At 41.8% G+C, this 21877-nt stretch overlaps 1 protein-coding gene and 1 pseudogene across 1 annotated transcript in view; both read left to right on the top strand.

Annotated features, from left to right (window-relative positions):
* Positions 1-455: 455 nt before the first annotated feature.
* LOC103739912 lies at positions 456-2152 on the top strand (annotated as a pseudogene).
* A 5731-nt stretch (positions 2153-7883) lies between these two features.
* The window catches only part of Il31ra (interleukin 31 receptor A), a 55960-nt gene continuing 41966 nt past the window's right edge, over positions 7884-21877 (top strand). Inside the window, exons 1-3 of the mRNA XM_029567065.1 lie at positions 7884-7964; positions 15855-15933; positions 19768-19885. Of these exons, the coding sequence (XP_029422925.1) occupies positions 15879-15933; positions 19768-19885 (173 nt within the window). The 5' untranslated portion in view covers positions 7884-7964; positions 15855-15878. The remainder of the gene's footprint in view (positions 7965-15854; positions 15934-19767; positions 19886-21877) is intronic.

Here is a 21877-nt window from a genome sequence, read left to right as displayed (position 1 = left end):
AATACGTGTCTAATCACAATGTGAACTTCCCCTTAGATAGTTGCTTTGATGCATTCTCTTTGAAGTGAAGTATATCACATAATTAAAGGTTTTCTGAAAAACCAAAAAAAAATTACATATATATAGGCATGGTCCAAGATAGGGACGCTGGCCCCCCCCGCTCCCGCAACCCCACCACCCGGAGCAGAAGCTGCGATCCTGGCTTCAAGATAAGACGCTCCTCAGCGCAGCCTAGCCCGGCGCTCCGCCCACCGCAGCCTGCACCAATTGAACGCTGGAGCGGGCCGCCGGGCTACAGGGAACTTCTGGCCCCAAGGGCCGCTCTAGGCTGCAGCGCGTCCTGCGGCCACCGCAGTGGAGCGGGTTTAGCTGCGGAGCCGGACTGTGGCCGGAGCGGCCCTGGACGTCTACCAGCTTCACGAAGACCACCGAGACCCCGTGGCTACCCAGCAGTGCGCGAGAAGGACTTGATGCCTGAGCACGACCAGCAAGCCACAAGAAACTTCTTCATGGGAACCTCAGTGTGTCTGAGGTGGACCTTCGACGCGCCTTGGAGAAGTATGGCGTCATCTAGGAGGAGGTCATCAAGAGGCCTGCCCGCGGCCAGGGAAGCCTATGCCTTCTTCAAGTTCCAGAACCTGGACATGGCCCACAGGGCTAAAGTGGCCATGATGGCCAGGTGATTGGCAGAAACTCCATAAAGACCAGCTGTGGCAGGGCTAACCCCACCACCCGCCTCTAGGTGCGTGGCCTGGGACCTAACACCTCACTGGCCGGCTTGGCCAGACAGTTTGATTGCTTTGGGAGCATTCGCACCGTTGATCACTTCAAAAGAGACGGCTTTGCTTACTTCTAGTATGAGAGCTTGGTCGCAGCCCAAGCCGCCTGTGTGAACATGAGGGGCTTTCTCCTGGGTGGTCCAGACCGCAGGCTGCGAGTGGATTTTGCCAAAGCAGAGGACATTCGTTATGCCCAGCAGTACCAGCCCCCAGCTCTCCCCATGCATTATGAGCTGCTCAATGATGGATAAACCTGGGCTCGAAACCTGGATGCTGACCTTAGGGTGAGGAATAGTGGCCCCCCCACACACACACCTTCTGTACCTAGCTGAACCTAGCTGAACGAGACCGGGCCTTTTTGGGAGGGGATTGGACCAGCCTCAGGAAGAGTTCGGACCCTGAAACAGCGTGGAGGGCTATAGCCGCTCAGTGGCAGCCGCAGTAGTGAGCACTGGACAGGAGCTTGGGACCAGGGCATATCCAAGCCCTGGGAAGAGAGGCACAAGTGGAGGAGCCTTTTCAGTGACCATGGGAGGACAACCCACTCCCCTTAGGAGGAACGGAGCAGGACCATGGGTGGGGGACAGCAGTCTAAAGGAGGCTCGGACTGCACCCCAGAGTGCAGCCACAAAGAGAACCCCTCCAGTGATGGGACCAAGGAGTCAGGCAGGAGCAACTCCCTCAGCAACAGCAGACATGGTCCTGAGGAGAGGAGCCTCCATCACCACCACCACAAGGCTCCAGACAAGAGAGTGAAGGCAATCCTCTGACCACTGAGGCAAAGCCCAAGACCCTTGAAGAGCCAAAGCATGAGACCAAAAAGCTAGATTCTGAAAGAGTATGCGCAGACACTGCCCTGAGTTGCAATGGGCGTCTAGTGTTGAAAAACAGCTGCTTCCTAGCATTTATGCACATCCTAGAGGGGGACCAGGGAGAGTAATCAGAGGTCCTCTCAAAGACTACATTTCTGGCAGCAAGCTGACCTAGCTGAAGATTGCCTAGTGTCTTCGACTGGACCAGACCAAGCTCGATGAGGTCACCCATCACATCAGTCAGGGGAGCCCCAATGGCTATGCAGTGCTCCTAGCCACCCAGGCAACCCCCAGTGGGCCTAGCACTGAAGACATGCCCACTGTGGAGCCAGGCCTACAGAGGTGGCTTCTCTGGAACCTGGTCTCTTACTTGAAACAGAACAGGCTGCAGGGGTGATCATCCTCCTGGTGGGTGTGTCCAAGGGCAGAGACAGCACAGGCATGCGCTACACCTTCCTACCCTGTGACTTTTCACAGCAGTACCTCCAGTCAGTACTGAGGACACTGGGCAAGCTAGAGGAAGAACACATGGTGGTAGTTATAGTAAGAGACAGTGCCTAGCCGGGGTCTGTTTTCTCCAGCTCTGTCACAAAAGAGCAGTTATTTTATAATCTGATCCCTTTTCTACCCGCCTTTACTCCCTTGGTTTGAATTCTCTGCTGGGTTGTTTTGGTTCATTTGGTGGGCATCTTGTCCACCACTAAAATTAAGTTCTTAGATTTGGGGGGAGTTTTTTTTTTTTTTTTTGAGACTCCTGTTAACTTCTAGTGTATGAGGTACCATCTGTTGTATTCTCTATTTTTTTTTTTTATTTTTGACTAACTATGGAAAGTTGTCAGTAAAGCTTTTGTCAGAGGATCCATTTTTAATCTGACCAGAAAATAATAGAGGCATAAAAAAAAAAACTTAGGCTGAATTTCTTCCCTTATTACATCATAACCTCTTCCCTAGTCAGTTTCTTAGTTTTTTGTCAGTTACAAAAAGTTGCAAAATTGAAGTACTCAAAGGGCTCCCCAAAATCATCCAATTGAACTCTTTATAGGAAAGCCATTATCACATGGCCTTGATTCAGTTCTTGGTTCCACACTTTGAACTGTTTCTCAATTGTGTGGCATTCAGTTTCTTCACCTGTGCAGTAGAAATACTGCCAAAGTTATAGGATTATTGAGAAGAGCAAGTGAGGAAATTAAAGTTTTAGTACTGTTCCCCAACACATAGCAAGAACTTCACGTATTATTAGTAACTACCATTACTATTAGTAGCTAAGCTGGAACCCCTGCTCAGTTCAGATATAGATAGTCAGCTATTTCAATTTAGATACAAATAAGAATTATAATAATTACAGACCTCTGTTCAATGTATTTTCCATTATTTCTTTCCTTTAGCTCCTTCCTGGCTCAAAGATAATGCCACAACTATATATTTCTCTTTTGGAGCTGAGGATACTCGCAACATTTCATCTATTGTCACATTTGTCAGGACTTCCTGAATAGAACTTGAAAATTCAGTAATTTAGTTGATAGCCTTTCAGATGATACTTCCTTTAAAGTTAAGTGGTCTAACAGAAGCAGATGATTATTATTTTTGCAATTACAGTAATGCATTTCCCAGCATGAGTGGGTAAGTGCCACCCTGGGTTGGGTTGGGCTTAAAAACCAAGGGAAAGCCCCCAGACAAACAGAAGAAGTGCACATCTCTGTGAGAATAAAGTGCTCATCACCCTCTCTGAATCAAGTTGTGTGTAGGGGATAGTGTTGGCCTCCGTGCATATCCTTTGAACCAGCAGGACATCTGTGGGATACTACCTAGTCAGGAGGGTGAGTACTACCTCATTTTAAAGTTTGGTGACAACCAAAACCCCCTTTTCCTACTATGTGAGGGTTTGTTTTCTGTTTTCTTCAATGAAATCATGGGTCAGAACATATCACATGAATTACTCTTTAGACAGTTGTTGGCATTTATGCTGGATTCATGGTCAGGTCATGTTTTTAAAAGCTGGATGAGGGAGTCATGGGAGTCAAGAATCAGAGGTTGAAGAAAGTATCTGAACAAAATAGATTTAAGCATCAGAGAAAAGTAAACCTAAGAGAATTGGAGGAAAAAAGTCTTTGTCGGTATTTGAGTTCTGAGGCAGGAGAACTAAGGAGAGAAATTCACTGAGAGCCACCACGTGGTTTTAGTTGCAAGCCTGCACTTTAGAATTTGTGTTTGTTTGTGTTACTGGCAGGCTGTTAGTTTTGAAATGTTTACAGAATATCTCTGCTGCTCAATTTCATTATTTATGAAATGGAGATAACATCAACTCTCCAGGGATTTTTAGGATATAACTTGTGTAATATAATTAGCACTCAGTAGCCTCTGACTGGTTCATTATGATTATGTTCTTGCCAGTCTAGCTTCTGGTCACTTAGAATGTTCTTGCTTGGAAGCAGCCTACATCACCAAAGGGCTAAAGACTTTAAGACTGAAGGCAGGTATCTGACATCTTGTCATTGTATTCTGGACAAGCATTCAGTATCCTCATATAAAAAGTAAGGATACCATTACTTTATATGGCTAAAACTGCTAATATTTGGCTGGTTTCGACTTATGGAGATATCAATTTCATATAACAACCTAAAATATGATAAAATATTAATTATACAAGAATAAATATAGACTATATAAATAAATATACAATGTAAAAATAAATATAAGATATAAAGATATCTACCCTATTTCGTTGAAGGGTGAGAAGAGATCTAATTTAAAAAAATACCTGTGAAAATGCTTTGTAAACGTCAGGCCATTATTGCTTTTTTCAGGATCCAAACAAAAATTTAAGAGAATGAGAGAGACTAGAGAGATGGTTCAGTTGGTAAAGTGCTTGCCACACAAGCATGAGGATCTGAGTTTGAGCCCTTAGAACCCACATAAACACTGAACACAGCAGTGCACAAGCTTGTAATCCCAGTACTGGGAAGGCAGAGACAAGGATTCCCTAAGGCTCTCTGGCCATCCAGTCTAGCTGAGCCAGTGGGCACTAGGTTCAGTGAGAGAACTTTTCTCAAAAAATAAGGTGGAAGAGCTAGGTGTGGTGGCTTTAGTCCCAGCACTAGGAAGACAGGCAAGCAGATCTCTATGAGATTGAGGCTGGCCTGATCCACACAGTTCCAGGCCAGCTGGGGCTTCATGGAGACCTTGTCTCAAAAAGGCCAAAAATAAATGAAGAAGAGACATCTGATGTCGAGCTCTGGCCTCTACATGCATGCTCACACATGTGCATGTGACCCCCCTCAACAAACACAGACACACACACCACCACCACCACCACCACCACCACCACCACCACCACCACCACCACTACCAACAACAACAACAACAACAAAAGAGAAGCAAAACTATATACCAAATCCTGCTACTCTGTGGGGGAATTCTGCAGTACTGAGTAAGGTTGGTTATCTTGCTGCTTGCGTCCCATAGTATAAGATAGGGGATTTTAAAGATTGGGCAAAGAAGAGGGGATATTTTTTTGGAACAACACTCTGACTATAAATTCCAGCACCCATAGACTTAACACTGGGAGTGGTGAAGCCAGCAGCAAGCTACCCTGGCTCACTCAGTCTCTTAGAATTTCTCATAGACCAATAGGACTTGATAGTATTACTGTACTGTGCCTGGCACAGAGTAGGCAACAACAAATAGTTGAATGAATTGTGAATGACTAAGTGATCTAACTGATTGAAAGTAGAAAGTGAAAATAAAATCAAAGTTTAGTATCCAAGACTCAACCTTGAGACTTGGATCTAAACGTGGCCTGTAGGGTATGTGAAGCCGAGGATTGCTAGGGAGTAGATTGACCAACCTCCTAGGTCCTTTCCATTGCTGCTTGCTGTGGGATGTGAGGCAGCACAGGCAACTTAACATTCTCAAATTTGCAGCATCTAATGGCAGAAGCAGGAGCTCCCCACTTTGTCCCTCTTATTTCAGTCTCTGGCCACTGCTGGTAGCTGGCAATAATTGCTTGGGTTGTTTCATCATCATTGTAGCTGCTAGTATGGTTATTTTCTTGGAAATTTAATCAGTAAATGTAAGATTTAGAACTAGCTTCACAACGTGCAGAGAACAAGAGGCTGTACAGTGTGTGTCACTTCTGCCTCTTGAGGCTCAGGAATCATTGTGGAAGAGGGGGTGGAAAGATTGTAAGAGCCAGAGGTGGTGGCTGACCACAAGGAAACAGTCTTCCGGACAGCTGGTCAGTTAATCATTTGAACTCACAGTAATGGTGACAGCATGCACAAGTCCCATACAAGCTCAAACCAGACAAAATCCCAGCATAGACATGGGAAAGTGGGTAAGAAACCCCAACTCAACCTAAGGAAATTGTGGCAGTGGCTTCTGGGAGGGGGAGCAACAATCTTTTTCAAGGATGGGACTCTTAGTAGGCTACCCAGGCTCCAGTGAATGGACCCACACTGAAGGACAATTGTAGACACAAATTAGACCCTATAGGCTATATATATAAAGGCATTAAATTGGGCAGGTGCAGAAGATATGGGAGAGAATCTAAATGCCATCAAATGATATTGTATGAAAAATGCAAAAATTCAATTGAAAAAGGGAAAAAGAACTGGCATCACTGTGTGTTCTGAGAGTGCAGCATGGTGTAGTCATTGTGCTGTCTGAAAGTTCTGGGCTCCACCAAATACTCCATTCAAATGAGTTTCTTCTGATACAGGATTTCCTGTTTCCAGGAAGGGGTCTGTTTTCAACAACCACTGCTTCATCTCAGTTAAGGCTGTTGACTCAGGATAAAAGAAATAGTTGGTAATTCTCCAGAATTTGGGGGAATTTCCTCTTACCCACACGGGGAGAATGAGCCTCTAAGAGACTCATATATTGAAACCCATGAGAGATGGTCTTTCGAAGACTGGAAGGCTCCCAGCTCTTGCCCAGGGCTTCCTCTTCCCTTGTAATCAGGGAAGGTTTTGTGGATTCTGGGAAGCTGGGAAAGGAGATTTTTGGTTTTGATTTGCAGTACCTTTCACAAGGCTATGGTGAGATCTTGTGGCTACTCTTACAATCTATCATTCTAGTGACAGGAAATTTTGTAATTTCCTCCTATAGCTAGTAAAAACTGCCATCTGTGTGGGGTGTGTGTGTGTGTGTGTGTGTGTGTGTGTGTGTGTGTTGTGCAGGTGTGCCTGCCCATGATTGTGCAGAGGCCAGAAAAGGACATTGGAGTGTTCTGCTCTATCACTGTCTGCCTTATTTCCTTGAGACAGGGTCTCCAACTGAAACTGGGGCTTGGTTGGTGGCCAGAAAACTCCAGAAATCCTTCTGTCTTTGTCCTTCACACAGTGGGGTTACAGGCAGGCAAGGGTTTTGGGGGATTTTTTACCTCAGGTTACACTTGTGTAACAAGTGCTCTTCCCTACTGAGCCATTTCCCCAACTCAATACCTGTCTTTTGAACCATCAATGTTGCACCTTCCAAGCCGATTTCTCCTTTCTGCTCTTAAAGTCTTTTTTCGTTTAGAATATAATTATCTGAGTAGGTTCCTGCCACCTGAGGATAAAGATTTTCCAGATCTCTGAGATTCCATGCAGGTTTCCTTGGCTGAAGTTTTGAGTGAACTCAAGTTCTTCAATAGCACAGTGACCTACCATTGGTAACTAGGATTGCCTCAGTGTACAGATTTTACTTGTTGAACTCTATAACTGAGTTTGTTTCTGAGCTATTGGGAGACACCATCCATTTGTTCATATTTACTACCAACAAGCAATTTTCTATGGTGGTTCTTTGTAGTAAGAAGAGTAAGTAGAAAAGTCCCTGGAGGATAAACATGCATTACAATGAGGACCCTTGTCCTGCTGGCAGTACTTGTTGGCTTTCCACAGTCATTACTTCACTTCTCTTTAGTTGCTCTGTGTCCTCCCTGCACAGTTATCACCACAGAATATTTGACATCACAGTCCCATTTTCTTATCACTGCAAGTAGACCCAAGTCTTTCACCCCTTTTCTGCTCAAACCCTCTGGAAGAATGATGATTGACAATCGTCAGTAACAGTAACTCACTCTGACGTTTGTAGTTTGGAAAAAAATGTTCTTGCTGTTCTTTTGTCTTTTTCCCCTTCTGGGTATTAAAAAGCTACAGTCTTGCTCTTTAAGTAGGGTTGGGCTCTTTTATTCCCAGCCCGTAGCTGGGACAGTATTCAAGAAATCCAAGAATGCCTGAGACCATTGCCAGCTGATTTGTAAGATTTGGGCTAGAATGCAGGTGTCGTAGTTTCTAGAAAGCCACTTTTAAAACGGCGAGTTCTTCAGTTTTGTCTTCGGGAGTGATAGTGCTGTTGAATTTAAAGCTTTTAAAAAATTTTCCACAAATAACAGGTGAGTGTTCTCATGATAAAGGAATGAAGTAATGATTGCAATTGATTTAAAAATATGTGTTAAATTTTAATTAGTCATAGATTTCAAAATGAAAAATAACTGTTCAGTAATAATTTTAGCTTTAACATATATAATAATTCATTTACTAAATTGTTAGGACTGGCAGCTTCTCTGTATTTATAAAGTTTTCATATTCCTCCCTTTCCAATATGCTTTTTGGACATATAAATAAATGGGAGTGAAGACTAAAAAGCATGTTTTCTCTTAAGAGCTAGAGATAAAGACAAATTTCTAATGATTAGACAAAAAAGGATGCCAGTGTATAATCACTAATTTTGATTTCATTTCATTTTTTTTAAATTTTATTTTTTAAATTTTTTGTTACATTTTATTTAGTGTGTGTGTGTGTGTATGTGTGTGTGTGTGTGTGTACATGTGCATGCCACAGCATACCTGTAAAAGTCAGGGACTGAACTCATATCATCAGACTTGATGGCAGGTACCTCTACCCACTATCCATCTTTCTGACCCCCATGATGAATTTTTTAAGACACATTTATTCTTCATTGAGAAATTTAAAATGTCCATTGACATTTTATGCTCATTTAAATCGAAGTTACCCTATCTTGAGAGAAGAAATTCCATAGAGTAACATTAGGCATTAACTATTGTTAATATACAACCAGTGTTTGGATCCTTTATTGATAACATTTTTATTCTTACTATTTTCTTGGTTTTGTGAATTAAGATTTTGTTACGTAGCTTAGGTTGGCCTCAAGCTTGCTATGTAGCCTACCAGGCACTGAACTCACAACTGAACTCCTGACTCAGCCTCCTGAGTGCTGATATTGCAGGCATGTGCCATCACTCCTGACATTAAATTTTTTTAAATTTAATTTTATATTATGTGTATGTATGTTGCCTGCATGTATATAAGTGCACCAGTGTATGCAATGCCTTTGGAAGCCAGAAGACAGAGGCCATTGGATCCCCTAGAACTGGAGTTTATGGGGATGGTTGTTAGCCACCATGTGGGTGCTGGGACGTGAACCTGGGTCCTCTCCAAGAGCAGCCAGTGTTCTTAACCATTGAGCTATCTCTCCAGCCCATGCCCTGATGTTAAAAAAACATATATATATATATAATGCATATTTTTAAAATTTTATGTGTATAGTGTATTGCTTGCATGTAGGTAGGTGTAATCGTGTTGTGCAATGCCAGCAGGAGGTCAGAAGAGGGCGTTGAATTCCCTGGAACTGGAGTTATAGATGGTTGTTCGCCACCATGTAGGTGCTGGGAACCAAACCCAGGTCCTCTGCAAGAGCAGCCAATGCTCTTAACTGCTGAGCCATGTCTCCAGCCCCCCTGACTTTTTTTTTTTGGTCTTTTTGAGACAGGGTCTCCCTGTAGCCCCAGCTGTCCTGGAACTCGCTATATAGACCAGGCTGGCCTCGAACTCACAGAGATCCGCCTGCCTCTGCCTCCCAAGTGCTGGGATTAAAGGCCTGCACCACCACGCCCAGCATATGTTTGTTTTTTTTAAAGACAGGGTCTTACTATGTAGCCTTGACTGGTCTGGAACTCACTATATAGACCAGACTGGCCTCAAACTTAAGAGATCCACCTGCCTTTGCATCCCAAGTGCTGATATTAAAAGCATTATGCCTAGCTCCTGGCACATCTTTATTCCTATAGATCCAAATTCTCATTGTGCTTTATTACTTTAGTATTTCACTTAGTAGGCATTTCAGTTGGCTTGTGTATAAGAAAATTTTATCTCTGTAGCTTTTTCTAGAAATTTTCACGTTTTTAAAAAGTGATTAATTTTATTTAGAACTCATTTCCACACTCTTCTCCCTCCATCATCATCTGTCAGAGGAAAATGTAGCATTGCTTATTTCTTCCTGGAATGCGTTACTGCTTTTACATTTGCTTCATCCTTAGACTCTCCCAGCCTCTCATCTGGGATGAGAGGGGGAGCTACCAGTTGTTTTATTCTTATTAACCATTACATTGCAAAAGCAGTTTTCAATGTCTACTATGTAGCAGGCATTGCCTTGAATACTAAGGCTTCTGAAAGAATAAAAGAGGCTCCACTGTCACAGAGCTGTCAGTGTAGGGGATGCCAACAAGCATATTGCTGAGCTCTGTTTAGTGTGACTGCTATGGCACACATGGCATGTAAGGGATGGTGAGGCTCAAAGGAGGGACTGACTGCTCAGTGAGCATTCAGGGAGGACATCCTAGTGTAGGTTGGCCTTGAGATGAGTCTGGAAAGTAATTAATTTTCTGGGAATAGGGATGTGTTAGGCAAAACAAAATATCTTGTTTTTGTTCTACTATTATACCACAATTATCACAGAAGACTTCTAACACTAGAGGGTGGGAATTTCTCCCATATCAAGCAATATATTTTAGTTCTGATACTGTCTGCCTGCCTGGAAGTAGCATCAGATCCCATAGGTTGGAAGCATAGACCCCAAGACTCCCTCCTCTCAAATGTAGATGCCAGTCCCATTTTATCTGTGCTTTTGACAAATTGGCTATAAATTGTGGGTTTTACAACACCCTTTTGGGGGTTTAGCTAATTTGTTTGAATAGCTCGCTGAACTCAGGGGAGCAGGTTTCCAGGTTGTTATAAAGGATATTAGAAAAGCTACAGATGAAGAGATGCATAGTGAGAGGCATGGGGTAGGGGTGTGGAGGAGCTTCTGTCACCTGCCAGGTGTTTTGTGGGGATTTCATTGCATAGGCTTGGTTTCTAGTAGATTGGGTGGGAAAGCCCAGCAAGGCCTGTATTTAAATCCTTTCTTCCTCCAGGGAATGGGACAGGATCCTTCTGTATGAATGCCAACCCTAAAGGACAAGAATAGGTAGGCTAGAGTATTCTTTTATGGCTAGTACCAAGATAGAAAAACAGGGAAGCCAGCATGGGGACTCTTGCCTGTAATCCTAGCACTTGGGTGACTTGGGCAGGAGGATTTGCTACTGTGAGTTCAAGGTCAGCTTTGGTTATATAATGAGCTCTAAGTTAGACTTAGCTATAGTGTCTCATAAAAGAAAGTAAAAAAGAAAGAAGAAAGGAAGGAAAGGAAAAAAGATAAAGGAAAGAAAGTTGGGGAAAGTTAGAATTTCTATTAGAGTTACTATGACTCACCTCAGGAAAGAGAAATTTTAATTTCTATGGTGTGCCTTGGGGAAGCAGTTATGAGTTAAGAACCATGGGTAAAAACAAAACAAAAAACCCCATACATCATAATACTCTAAGAGAAAGTGGTCCTTATAGGCATGTACAATGCATGGATACATGAAATGGCAGGGTGCTTCTGGGAAACTGGGTTGTTTCATTGGGCTCAGTGATCAGGAGCTCAGATCTGTACAGATTCAGGATACCCTTTACCCCAGATGATATTCTTGGTGGTGGTTGTGCATTGAATATTGCAGAGTATATACAATATGAACAAGAGAAAGCCTATTGTTAGTGCACATATTTAAAATGGGGACTAATGCGGTAATTATGAAAAGATCTGTGTGGTGACAGCCATCAATAATAGCATGGCATGGCATAGAACAGAACAGAATAGAATAGAGTAGAAATAAAACCCTTCCTCCTTACCCAAATCCCAAAATCTGCTTGTCACTGGAATAATGTTAAAAATAAATGGGAAGCAATTTATCTCTTGTCTGATGATTTTTTTTGAGTGAAGAGGCAACTTATAGAATGGAAAAAAAAATCTTTGCCAGCTATACCTCTGAGAGAGGGTTAGTATCTAGAATATATAAGGAAGTCAAAATACTAAGTAGCAAAAAAAAAAACAAAAACCACAGACTCATTTAAAAATTGGAGCAAGGAACTAAACAGAGTTTTTAAAGGATGAAATGCAAATGGCTAAGAAATATATTTTTTAATGTTCAACATCTTTAGCAATCAGGGAAATGCAAAATAAAACTACTTTGAGTTTTCATCTTACCATTTAGCCAATCGGAATGGCTAAAATCCAAAAAACAAACAACAAATACTGGCTATGATGTAGGGAAAGGGGGGCACTTAATTACTGTTGGTGAGAGTGCAAACTGGTACAGCCACTATGGAAATTAGTGTAGTGATACCTCAAAAAGCTAGAAATAATCTACCACATGATCCACCCATCTCATTCTTGGGCATATAATCTAAAGAATTCTACATCCTACTACAGAGATACCTGTTCATCCATATTCACTGCTGTTCTATTTATAATAGTCAGAAAGTGAAAACAATCTAGGTGTTCATCAATTGTTGATTGAATAATGAAAGTATGGTACATTTGTATAATAGAATATGATTTAACTGTTAAGAAAAATGAAATTATAGGGCTGGAGAGATGGCTCAGTGGTTAAGAGCACCCACTGCTCTTGCAGAAGTCTAGGGTTCGATTCCCCAGGTTGGCTAAAAATCGTCTGTAACTCCAGTTCCAAGGTAATCCAACACCCTCTTCAGACTCCGTGGGCATTGCACAACATGGGTGCACTTAACACACATGCAGGCAATACACTTGTAAACATTAATAAAATATTTTAAAAAGAAAAACAAAATTATGGAAAACACAGATAAATAGAACTAGAATCATCCTAAGTGAGGTAACCCAGATCCAGAAAGACAAGCTTCACATGTCCTCTCATAAACAGATGCTAACTTTGAATCTTTAAATATGCATGTTACAAGTGGAAAATCCATAGACATTAGGAAACTAGTAAGGGGCCATGGGGAGTGAGGTGTCATGGAAGGGGAGATACAATGCAGTGATATAAAGGAAGAATGGGAAGTGATGGAGTAGAAAGGGTTAAATGGGTGGGGAATAGGAGGACAGGGCAGAGGAGGAAATATAGGGAGGGATAACTAGCCCTAAAGGCCTTTTGAAAAAACATATGGAAACTTACCACTTTGAAGTCTCTTAAAGTATATACAGGTACAGCATAAAATGAGTTTAAATTGAGTTACCCTACAACAGGGGGACAATGCCCCTACCAGACACCATAGGCTTGCAAATAAAAGCCCAATGCCACGAATGGACTTTTTAGAAGCTGTTGACCCAGGGTTACACAAGACACTCAAAATATACTATTTGTTGCCCTTTCTCTTTGTTACCCACCAGAACTTGACAGTAAGACCCTATTGCTGAAGATACTATGTATATGAGTCATACACCAAACAGAAAAATCAAGCTGGTGCTGACCTCAAAGCTTCATCTCTACCAACTAGCTTTTATAGTGTTGGAAGGTGTTATATATGCTACTGGAAGAGAAAAGTAATCATCAACCTTGCCAAGCTGTGAAACCTAAGAACTACGATAACAACAAACCTAGCTCTATCTTGTGAAGCAGACAATAAGTCTGTTCAGAAAGTAGTTATTACTCACATGACATTCATGCCACTATTGCACCAGTGGATATATCTTGCCAGGCCTGTTGTCTGGAAAACACTCTTTCCTCATAGTCCTCCACCACCTCTGTCTCCTACAATTTTTCCACCCATCTTCCACAATGATCCTTGGACATTGGGAGGCAAGGGCTTGATATAGATGTCCCAGTCAGGGCTCAGCACTGCAGTTTCTTATTTTCTGCATGTTGACCAGTTGTATGTCTCTATGTTATTTGACATCTGTTGTAAGAAGTTTCTCTGGTAAGAGTTGAGTGATGTATTATCTATGGGTATGACAATAAGTCATTAATATTTTGTCCATTTAACAAAATAATGGTATTAGTTTCTTCCCTATGGCTGTGACCTGTCCAGTCGCAGGTTCCTACACCAGATATATGTGCAGTTACATATATGAATTCACAGCAATTGTGACAACATGTACAAGACCTACATAAGCTCAAGCCAGACAAATTCCCAGCATAGAGGGGGAGGGGAGGCAGGGGGAGGGGCGAGGTGAGTAAAGCCCCAACTCTAGCTGGGGAAATATTTGCAACTCATAGCTTCTGGTAGAGGGAGAGTATGACTCTGGGTAGGCTGACCAGGCTCCAGGGGATGAACCCACACCAAAGGGCATTTGAGGGCACAAATTAGAATCAATAGGCCTTAAAAAATGATAAGGGACATAAAACGAAGCAAAGATTAGTAAGAGGGATGGAGATGGGGAGTCTGAAAATGATCAAAATACATAATATAAAATTCTCAAAAATTCAATACAAAAGACAAAAGAACATTGACATGAGAAATTCAACTAATATATATTTGTATTGAGTCTTTGAGAATTTCATGTATTTTGATCATATTCAACCCTTGTCCCTCCCCTAATTCCTCCCAGATCCACCCATGACCTCCCCACCCCTCCCAGCCTTATGTTCTCTTTTTCTTTTATAGCCCACCTACTGCAGTTGGCGTGTAGGGTCATCCACTGATGGATGGTAGTCATGGTTGACATAATTAGGGGCCACACCCTTGAAAAAACCTAACCCTAACTCTCCCCGAGAGCCAGCAACTCTCAATAGCTCTTAGGCTAGGGGTGGAGGTTCTTGTGCCCCTCCCCTGTCTGTGCTGGAATGTTGACTGGATTGATCATGTGCAGAGAACCACAGCTGCTATGAGCTCATGAGTGCCATGGTCCTGTCACATCCAGAAGACACTCCTTCATTCTAGTCCTCCCTAACCTCTGGCTCTTACAGTCTTTCTGCCTCCTCTTCTATAATAGTCCCTGAGTCTTGGGAGGAGGGCGTGTGATACAGATGTCCCATGTGGAATGCTGAAAATTTCACAGACACTTGTTCTCTGCACTTTGACCAGTTGTAAATTTCTTCAATAACCACCATTCACTGCATAAACTTATTTGATGAGGTCTGAGAGCTGCACTAAATTATGGATAGAGATACAAATTTAGAAGGCAGCTTGATACTGTATTCAAAACAATACTATTATTAGCAAAATAATAGTAATAAATTCAACTCTGGGGCCTATGAGCTCCCCACCCATGGGTTTTTAACCAGATTTAAAATGCCAGACATAATTTCTTCTGTGGAGTGGGTCTTAAAACCAATCAGAAAGTGGTTGGCTACCCCCATAGTATTCATGCTGCTGTTGTACTCCATAGACATTTCTTACCAGGCCAGGTATTATTGTAGCTCACATGATTCACAGCTGGGTAAGACTGTTGGTGACCTTTTTCTTCCAGCAGCCTGCATAGCACCTTCTGGAACTATGAAAACTAGCCATCAAGGAAGAAGCTTCCTGGTCAATACCAACTTTATTCCTCCATGTTGTGTGATCAAAGTGTGTTATGAAGGGAAAAGGGGAAAAGTTTAAGTGGGAAGAGGAATGTGGGGGAGGGATAACTAACACTAAGGGTATTTGAAAAAAGCTATATGGAAACATATATTTTATGATTCGTGTGTGTGTATATTATATATACATACATCTGTGTGTGTGTGTGTATATATATATGTGTGTGTGTGTGTGTGTGTGTGTGTGACTTTATTTGGAGGGTCTGGAGAGATGGCTCAGTGGTTAAGAGCACTGGCTGCTTTTGGAGGGCCTGGTTTGATTCCTATCAGCCATGTGGTGGCTAAAAACTGTAACTCCAGTTTCAGGGGATCTGACACCCTCTTCTGAGCTCCGTTGGTCATTGCATGACATGGGTGCACTAACATACATGCAGGTAATACACTCATACACATAATATAAAAATACTAAAAATATTTTTAAGAAGAGTTTAATTGGGGGATAATGTTCCTCCCAGAAATTATAGGGTGCCAAGGAAAAAGCCCGGTGCCAGGTGTGGGGTACCTCCCCTTGAACTGTGAGGGATGTTCTGGAGAACCCCTCAAACCTGCTCTTGGCTGCCTAATCAGAACTTGACAATAAGACCCTATTACTGAAGACATGACTGATGACATTTTGAGTTCTCTCTCCAGCTTCCCTGTGTTAATTCTGGAACAATGTGGACCTTGATGCTGTGGGTGTTACTTTTACTCTGCAACTTCAGCCTGGCAGGTAGGTTGGCCTTTCTTGGAAGATGTGGTTCTTATGCATTTGAAGAATAATTTTTAATTATTAATAATTTTAATTATTAATAATTTAATAATTTTGCAGGGGGCAAGGGGACATCTGGACCCTGAACAGGCACAGATGAGCAACACAGAATCTGTGGCATACTGAATAGTATATGTGCATGGCTCAGATGCTTTCATGTACGGACCCACAATAGAAAGTGTATACTCTTGCATATGTAAATTTGGAGAGGATATGACCTCCAAACACGTCCAACTTGTGGTCTGTGGGCAGGATACATGTGTGTACAAATGAGTCCCAACACAGTTATAGATCACAGCATCCTGTCAGAATATCAAAAATGTTGGCCACCCCAAGGATAGCAATGAATATCGCCCAACATAAAATTATAAACTTACTTAAAACATTTTTGCTTTTTGGGGGGGTAAACTTGATTGCATGATTATAACTTGATTGCAACCACACTACACAGACTACACCCTCCTACAAGCCCCATATTCCACACTCTAAGCATGCCACATACACACTACATACTATCCACATGCTGGACACACATACATTCACACATAAACACATACTGTCATTCTTTCTGAGTCATGCAGAAAGGGAGTGTGTCAGCTTCTGAGTCATTTCACTTGGGAATTTTTTGGCTGACCTTAGTTCATCATCTCGTGGGGTTTTGCACGTTCCCTGTGACAGTTGTGAAGTATCACAGCTGTTAACATTTTGCTTGCTGGCCCAAGAACTCCCCAGGGACACTTTTTAAGCTGTGTGGGCCCTTTGTGGAACGTGTTAACTGTGTACTTCCTAATTTCCATGTAATATGTACCATTATTTGGTTCTGTCCAGTTAATTTTGGTCTTGTTAAGCATTTAAAGTTAGATATCACCATCTTTGTCATGTTTTTTAGTATATGAGATGCTAAGATAGAAATTCTGACTGAGCTGCTGAGTGCTGGGTGCTGCAGATACAGAGCTCTTGTGAAGGGTTCGGAGAAAGCACAACATGGAGGTATTTAGTACTCCCTCATTCATGTTTCATCTTTAGGGGCTCCTTTATGCATATGACAATGCTCATTTTATAGACCAAACAGATAAACGTGTATACAGACATACTTAGAACCCTTTTAAAAATTGCAAATGCTAAGACCTAAACCAAATTAGTGGCATTCATTCTGGAGCCCTTTACCCTTGCCTTCCTACTAAAATGTAATACCTCTCACAGAAGTGTTATTCAGATACACAGAGAAGTAGAACAGCCTTGTATTCTGTGATCAAGCTCACCAACTTCAAAGCCCCCTCATCTCTGAAAAGTCAAGCAGGGATGCAGAAGGAGGAGAGGCTCGGTAGCCCTTAAATTTGTTAACCTTATCTCACTTTCTTCTGGTTTCCAGTATCTTTTGATTAAAGATATTGGGATAAATGTCTACAGTCTTCAAGTTCCTGCTGTTTCCTTGCTCTTCCTTACATCAGGGCAGATGAGCAGGGTTTACATAACATCAGTGTCTGTGGAACAAGTCCTTGTGTTGCAGCTGGTCCTCTCTGGACCATCTGCTAAGGCCCAGTCTTTCCTGTTATTCACTGTGGGACAACGGGCTTTACCTGAGTGTCGGGGCATCATACTTTTACCTATCGTTGAAGTTCATGCTCAAGTTGTTTGCCTATGATTTTGAAGTTCCTCTGTGCGTAGAAACCTCTTCATCCTAATCCTGGGCCTGGTTCAGTCTTACAGATTCACCCCCATTCCCATCCTGAGCCACAAGGAAGATTCTGAATCCCTACATATTGCATTCCCCAATAGGGAGCTCACCCAAAGAGCTGCCCCAGGCCTCCCCTCTGCCACTCAGGACCGTGGGTTTATCATATATATGCAAACATGAGAACTGAGGACAATTTTAGACTAAAGACAATTTTCAGCTCATGAGCTCAGACTAACATCTTTTCAATGTTTGACAAGGTCATAATCTTCAAAAGAAGGTATATTTGATAGAGGAATCAAGTTATCTTCACATATCGAATCAAGTGCTGGGCAATGATGGGAAAAGTGGACCTGGGAGGAGTTGTGGAGGAGAGTGAGTATGATCAAATACACCATAGGAAATTCTCAAAGAACCAATTAAAAAAAAAGGAAGAAAGAAAGAAAAAGAAAAGATGGCTCACTATACAAGCATGAGGACCTGAATTCAAATTCCCAGTACCCACCCAAAAAGCTGTGTGTGGCCACCCATGTGCTTGTAACCCAGCACTTTGGGGAGCAGAGATAGGATTTCTGGGGCTTGCTGGCCACCAGCCTAGCTCCAGGTTCAGTGAGAGACTCTGTCCCAAGGGAATAAGGCAGAGAGCGATAGAGCAGAATACCCAGTGCTGTCTCTGGCCTCCACATGTGCACATGCACCCCTACACACATACATGCTCATAGATCTCAGTGTCAGAAGGGAAGCAAGGGAAAGAGGAAGAGAAGGAGGAGAAGAAGGTGAAGCCCATCACTTCTAGCAAGAAAAAACTGAAGAGAAAGAGGAGATGGGGATAAAAAGAAGGTAAAGGGGCTGGAGAGATGGCTCAGCAGTTAAGAGCACTGGCTGGTCTTGCAGAGGACTCTGGTTTGATTCCCAGCACCCACATGTTAGCTAACAACTGTCTATAACTCCAGTTCCAGGGAATTCGATGCCCTCTTCAGACATCCATGGGCATTTCACAACATGGGTGCACTTACACACATACAGGCACATACCTAAAATAAAAATAATATATTTTGAAAAAAAACAAAAACAAATAAGAAGGTAGAGCAAAGAGCTCAGATTCAATGTTCTTTGTAGGGAAAAACAGCATGCAAACGGGCCTGAGCAAATATCTGGGCTGTTTCACGGGGCACAGCATTCAAAGGTGGGGAAATCACGAAGAAGCTAATTTCAGCATCAACAGCCTATGGACTACTTCTCAAAATACTGTATATAGAGCCAGGAAAAAGAAAACCAACATGGGATTATAAAGAAATCCAAATATGTTAGAATGATAATAATTTTTTCAAAGGAAAAAGTTTGTGATATATTCAAGATATGTAAATGAGATCTAATGATTAATTTATGCCTAACAATTATCAGTCCAATAATTAGCTTAACTCAGAAATAGTGGCATTGTTATTTTCTATTTCATGTTACCTGCAACTGAAATAAAATATAAAAACATTTGTGATTTTCTTCAATAGTAACAGACAAAGATAATGATACTATTTTCATAGTTTGTTGACTATATTATGAAAGTAAATTCTCTATTTCAACATAGGATAGTAAAGATGTAATTTACTTCCATTGTTCTGTGGATCCACGAATTCTACCTAAGGCTGCCTTGGGGATGTAGACCCCTGTTCTGGGTGATAATAACTGCTTTTCCTGTTCAGTAGGGAGCTACCAGGAACAGCAGCTGGAAACATGTCTCTAGTATACAGTGTTCATGGAGAAGAAAATTTTTGCTGCACAAGGTTATGGCATAGTTCATCATTTTTGTATTTTTCTCTTATGCACACATCATTATCTAGTTATTCATATTAGTTCATTTGATGCTTTATTTGGTAGTTCATCAATGTTTACTGTTTATTTTAGTTTTTGCTTTTAAATTTTTTTAAGAATGTAAAAAGTATTCTCTTAAAAGAAACAGAAATTTAACTCTTCAAAGGGAAGAGACAGATTCATATTCTTTCCTTGGATCTGATTCATATATTATATACCTAGCAAATGCCATTTTGTAGATTTTCATTAAAATATTGAATGTTAGAAATAGTTCTGTGTACTGAAATTGTGGTTCTGTGGCTTCTTCCTAGCTCCACCAGCCAAGCCTGAGAACATTTCTTGCATTTTATACCATAACAGAAATTTGACTTGTACTTGGAGTCCAGAGAAGGAAATCAGTGCTACCAAGTACATTGTTACAATGACTTAGTAAGTATGGGAACCGTGTGTCCTCAGCAGGGCAATGGAGGATGCAGAGGTTCCTGATGCATCCATAAGTCAAGTCACTTGGGAAGGAAAATGTTCCTTAACGACAATATCTGGGTGACAGCTACACCTGTTCAGTGGCTGGGATGACATCTCAATTCCCTGCAGATACAATGATGAGATCTGGAACTGCAGAGGGAGGTTACATGGTGTCCTGTTCTCAGACTGCCAGAGTGGCTGAGAGTAGTCTCTACCTGTAAGCACAGTGGGAAATCTATTCATTTGTCATTTTCCACTATACTCCTTTCTAGAAAGTGCTATACAACTGTTCTTTTTTCATGGTTCTTAATACAGTAACTAGGGCTATTGCCTAGAATAAGAGGTAGATTTCCCTCAGTTTTATGGGACTGTTGCCAAACAACCTTCTACCAGATCAATGATTACCACATTTTCTTTACTACCTCAAGCACTCGAGCATCTCTTTTGATTATGCTTCCATTCGAATAACAGTTTTTTGGTCATTTTGAAACAGGGTCTCCCTGTAGCTCCAGCTGACCTGGAACTCACTGTGTAGACCAGGCTGGCCTTGAGATCTGCCTGCCTCTGCCTCGTGAGTGCTGGCATTAAAGGTGTGCACAATTATAGACAAAAGCCAGATATTCTAGTATTTTTTAATTTAAAATTTGAAAATAGCCAGTGAAACTATTATTTCCTTCTTCTTCCCCCCAAATTAAAGAACTCAGTCTGGACAACACTATAAGATGATTACTTTTTGTCTTTTCCACTTCAAATAGAGAGCCAATGGTGTGTGTGTGTGTGTGTGTGTGTGTGTGTGTGTGTGTGTGTGTGCACGCACGCGCTGAAAGGAAAGTCCAGTTTATTTTTTACAGTAGAAAAAAAGAACACATCATGTTTTGTGCAGTACCAATGTATCAGTGAGTATCTGTATGAGAAAGTGTTTTATTGCTTTCATTTTTTTTGTTTTGTTTGTTGAGAGAGGGTATCCCTGTAGCCCCAATGTACCTAGAACTCGATATGTAAATCAGGCTGGCCTTGAACTCGCAGAGATCCACCTGCTTCTGCCTCCCAATTGCTGGTATTAAAAGGGTGTACCACCACACCCGGCTTGCTTTCATTATTTTGGTGAAAGGGTCTTGCTTTGCAGCACAAGCCGACTTTGAACATGAACCTCCTACTACCTTCTCTTGAGTGCTGGAATTAAAGCTGTCACCACCATGCCTGACTGGAGAGATATTTTAAAACAGTGCTTAGCACACTTGTTGCACAGGGTCAGATAACAAATGCTCTAGGTGTGGAAGGAAGTCAACAGAAGTGAAGTAGCCCAAGAATAGATATGCACAGCTTGTAAGGCAATAGACACAACTCTTTCCTGGTGAAACTCTACCTGCAGATAGTGAAATTTGAATGTCATATAATTTTCACACATTACAGAGTATTCTTCTTAGTATTTATTTTTGACAATTTAACAACATGAAACTATGGGCCAAACAAGAGCACAAACGGGCTATATTTGACCTATAGGCAGTAGTTCACCCACACTTTTTAGAAAAAGTAAGAGTTCTGAAGATCTACTAGCCCATTGTCCAAATGACTTATCATCTCCCAGACTTCTTAGTTCCAGCCCACTGTTGGTCAGGAGTTAGCAATAGAATAAAAATCTAGAAACTTTAGTAGGTTTACTTCTGCTCATGTTTTATAGAGGTGACCCTCCCCTGCTATCTCCCCTAATTAGCCATCATTATTATCAGCAGCTGAACATAGAGGGGCTGCATTCCTATATCCATGCCCTGATGGCCCAAACCATCAGCTAGATTTTTTTTGAGAGTTTGTCTCTTCTGGGAAAAATGGAATGTTTTCCCTGGAGATAAGCAACTAACTCCATCAGTATTTTATGGCATGTCTATTCTATAAACAACAACAACAAAAAAACTTACTGATGCCAGAACAGTGACTCCTCCCCTGGGGAATCTAAAA

Source organism: Nannospalax galili, unplaced genomic scaffold, assembly GCF_000622305.1.
Source record: "Nannospalax galili isolate Female #2095 unplaced genomic scaffold, S.galili_v1.0 scaffold339, whole genome shotgun sequence".
Taxonomy (NCBI): Eukaryota; Metazoa; Chordata; class Mammalia; order Rodentia; family Spalacidae; genus Nannospalax; species Nannospalax galili.
This window is presented reverse-complemented; position numbering and strand designations above follow the sequence as displayed.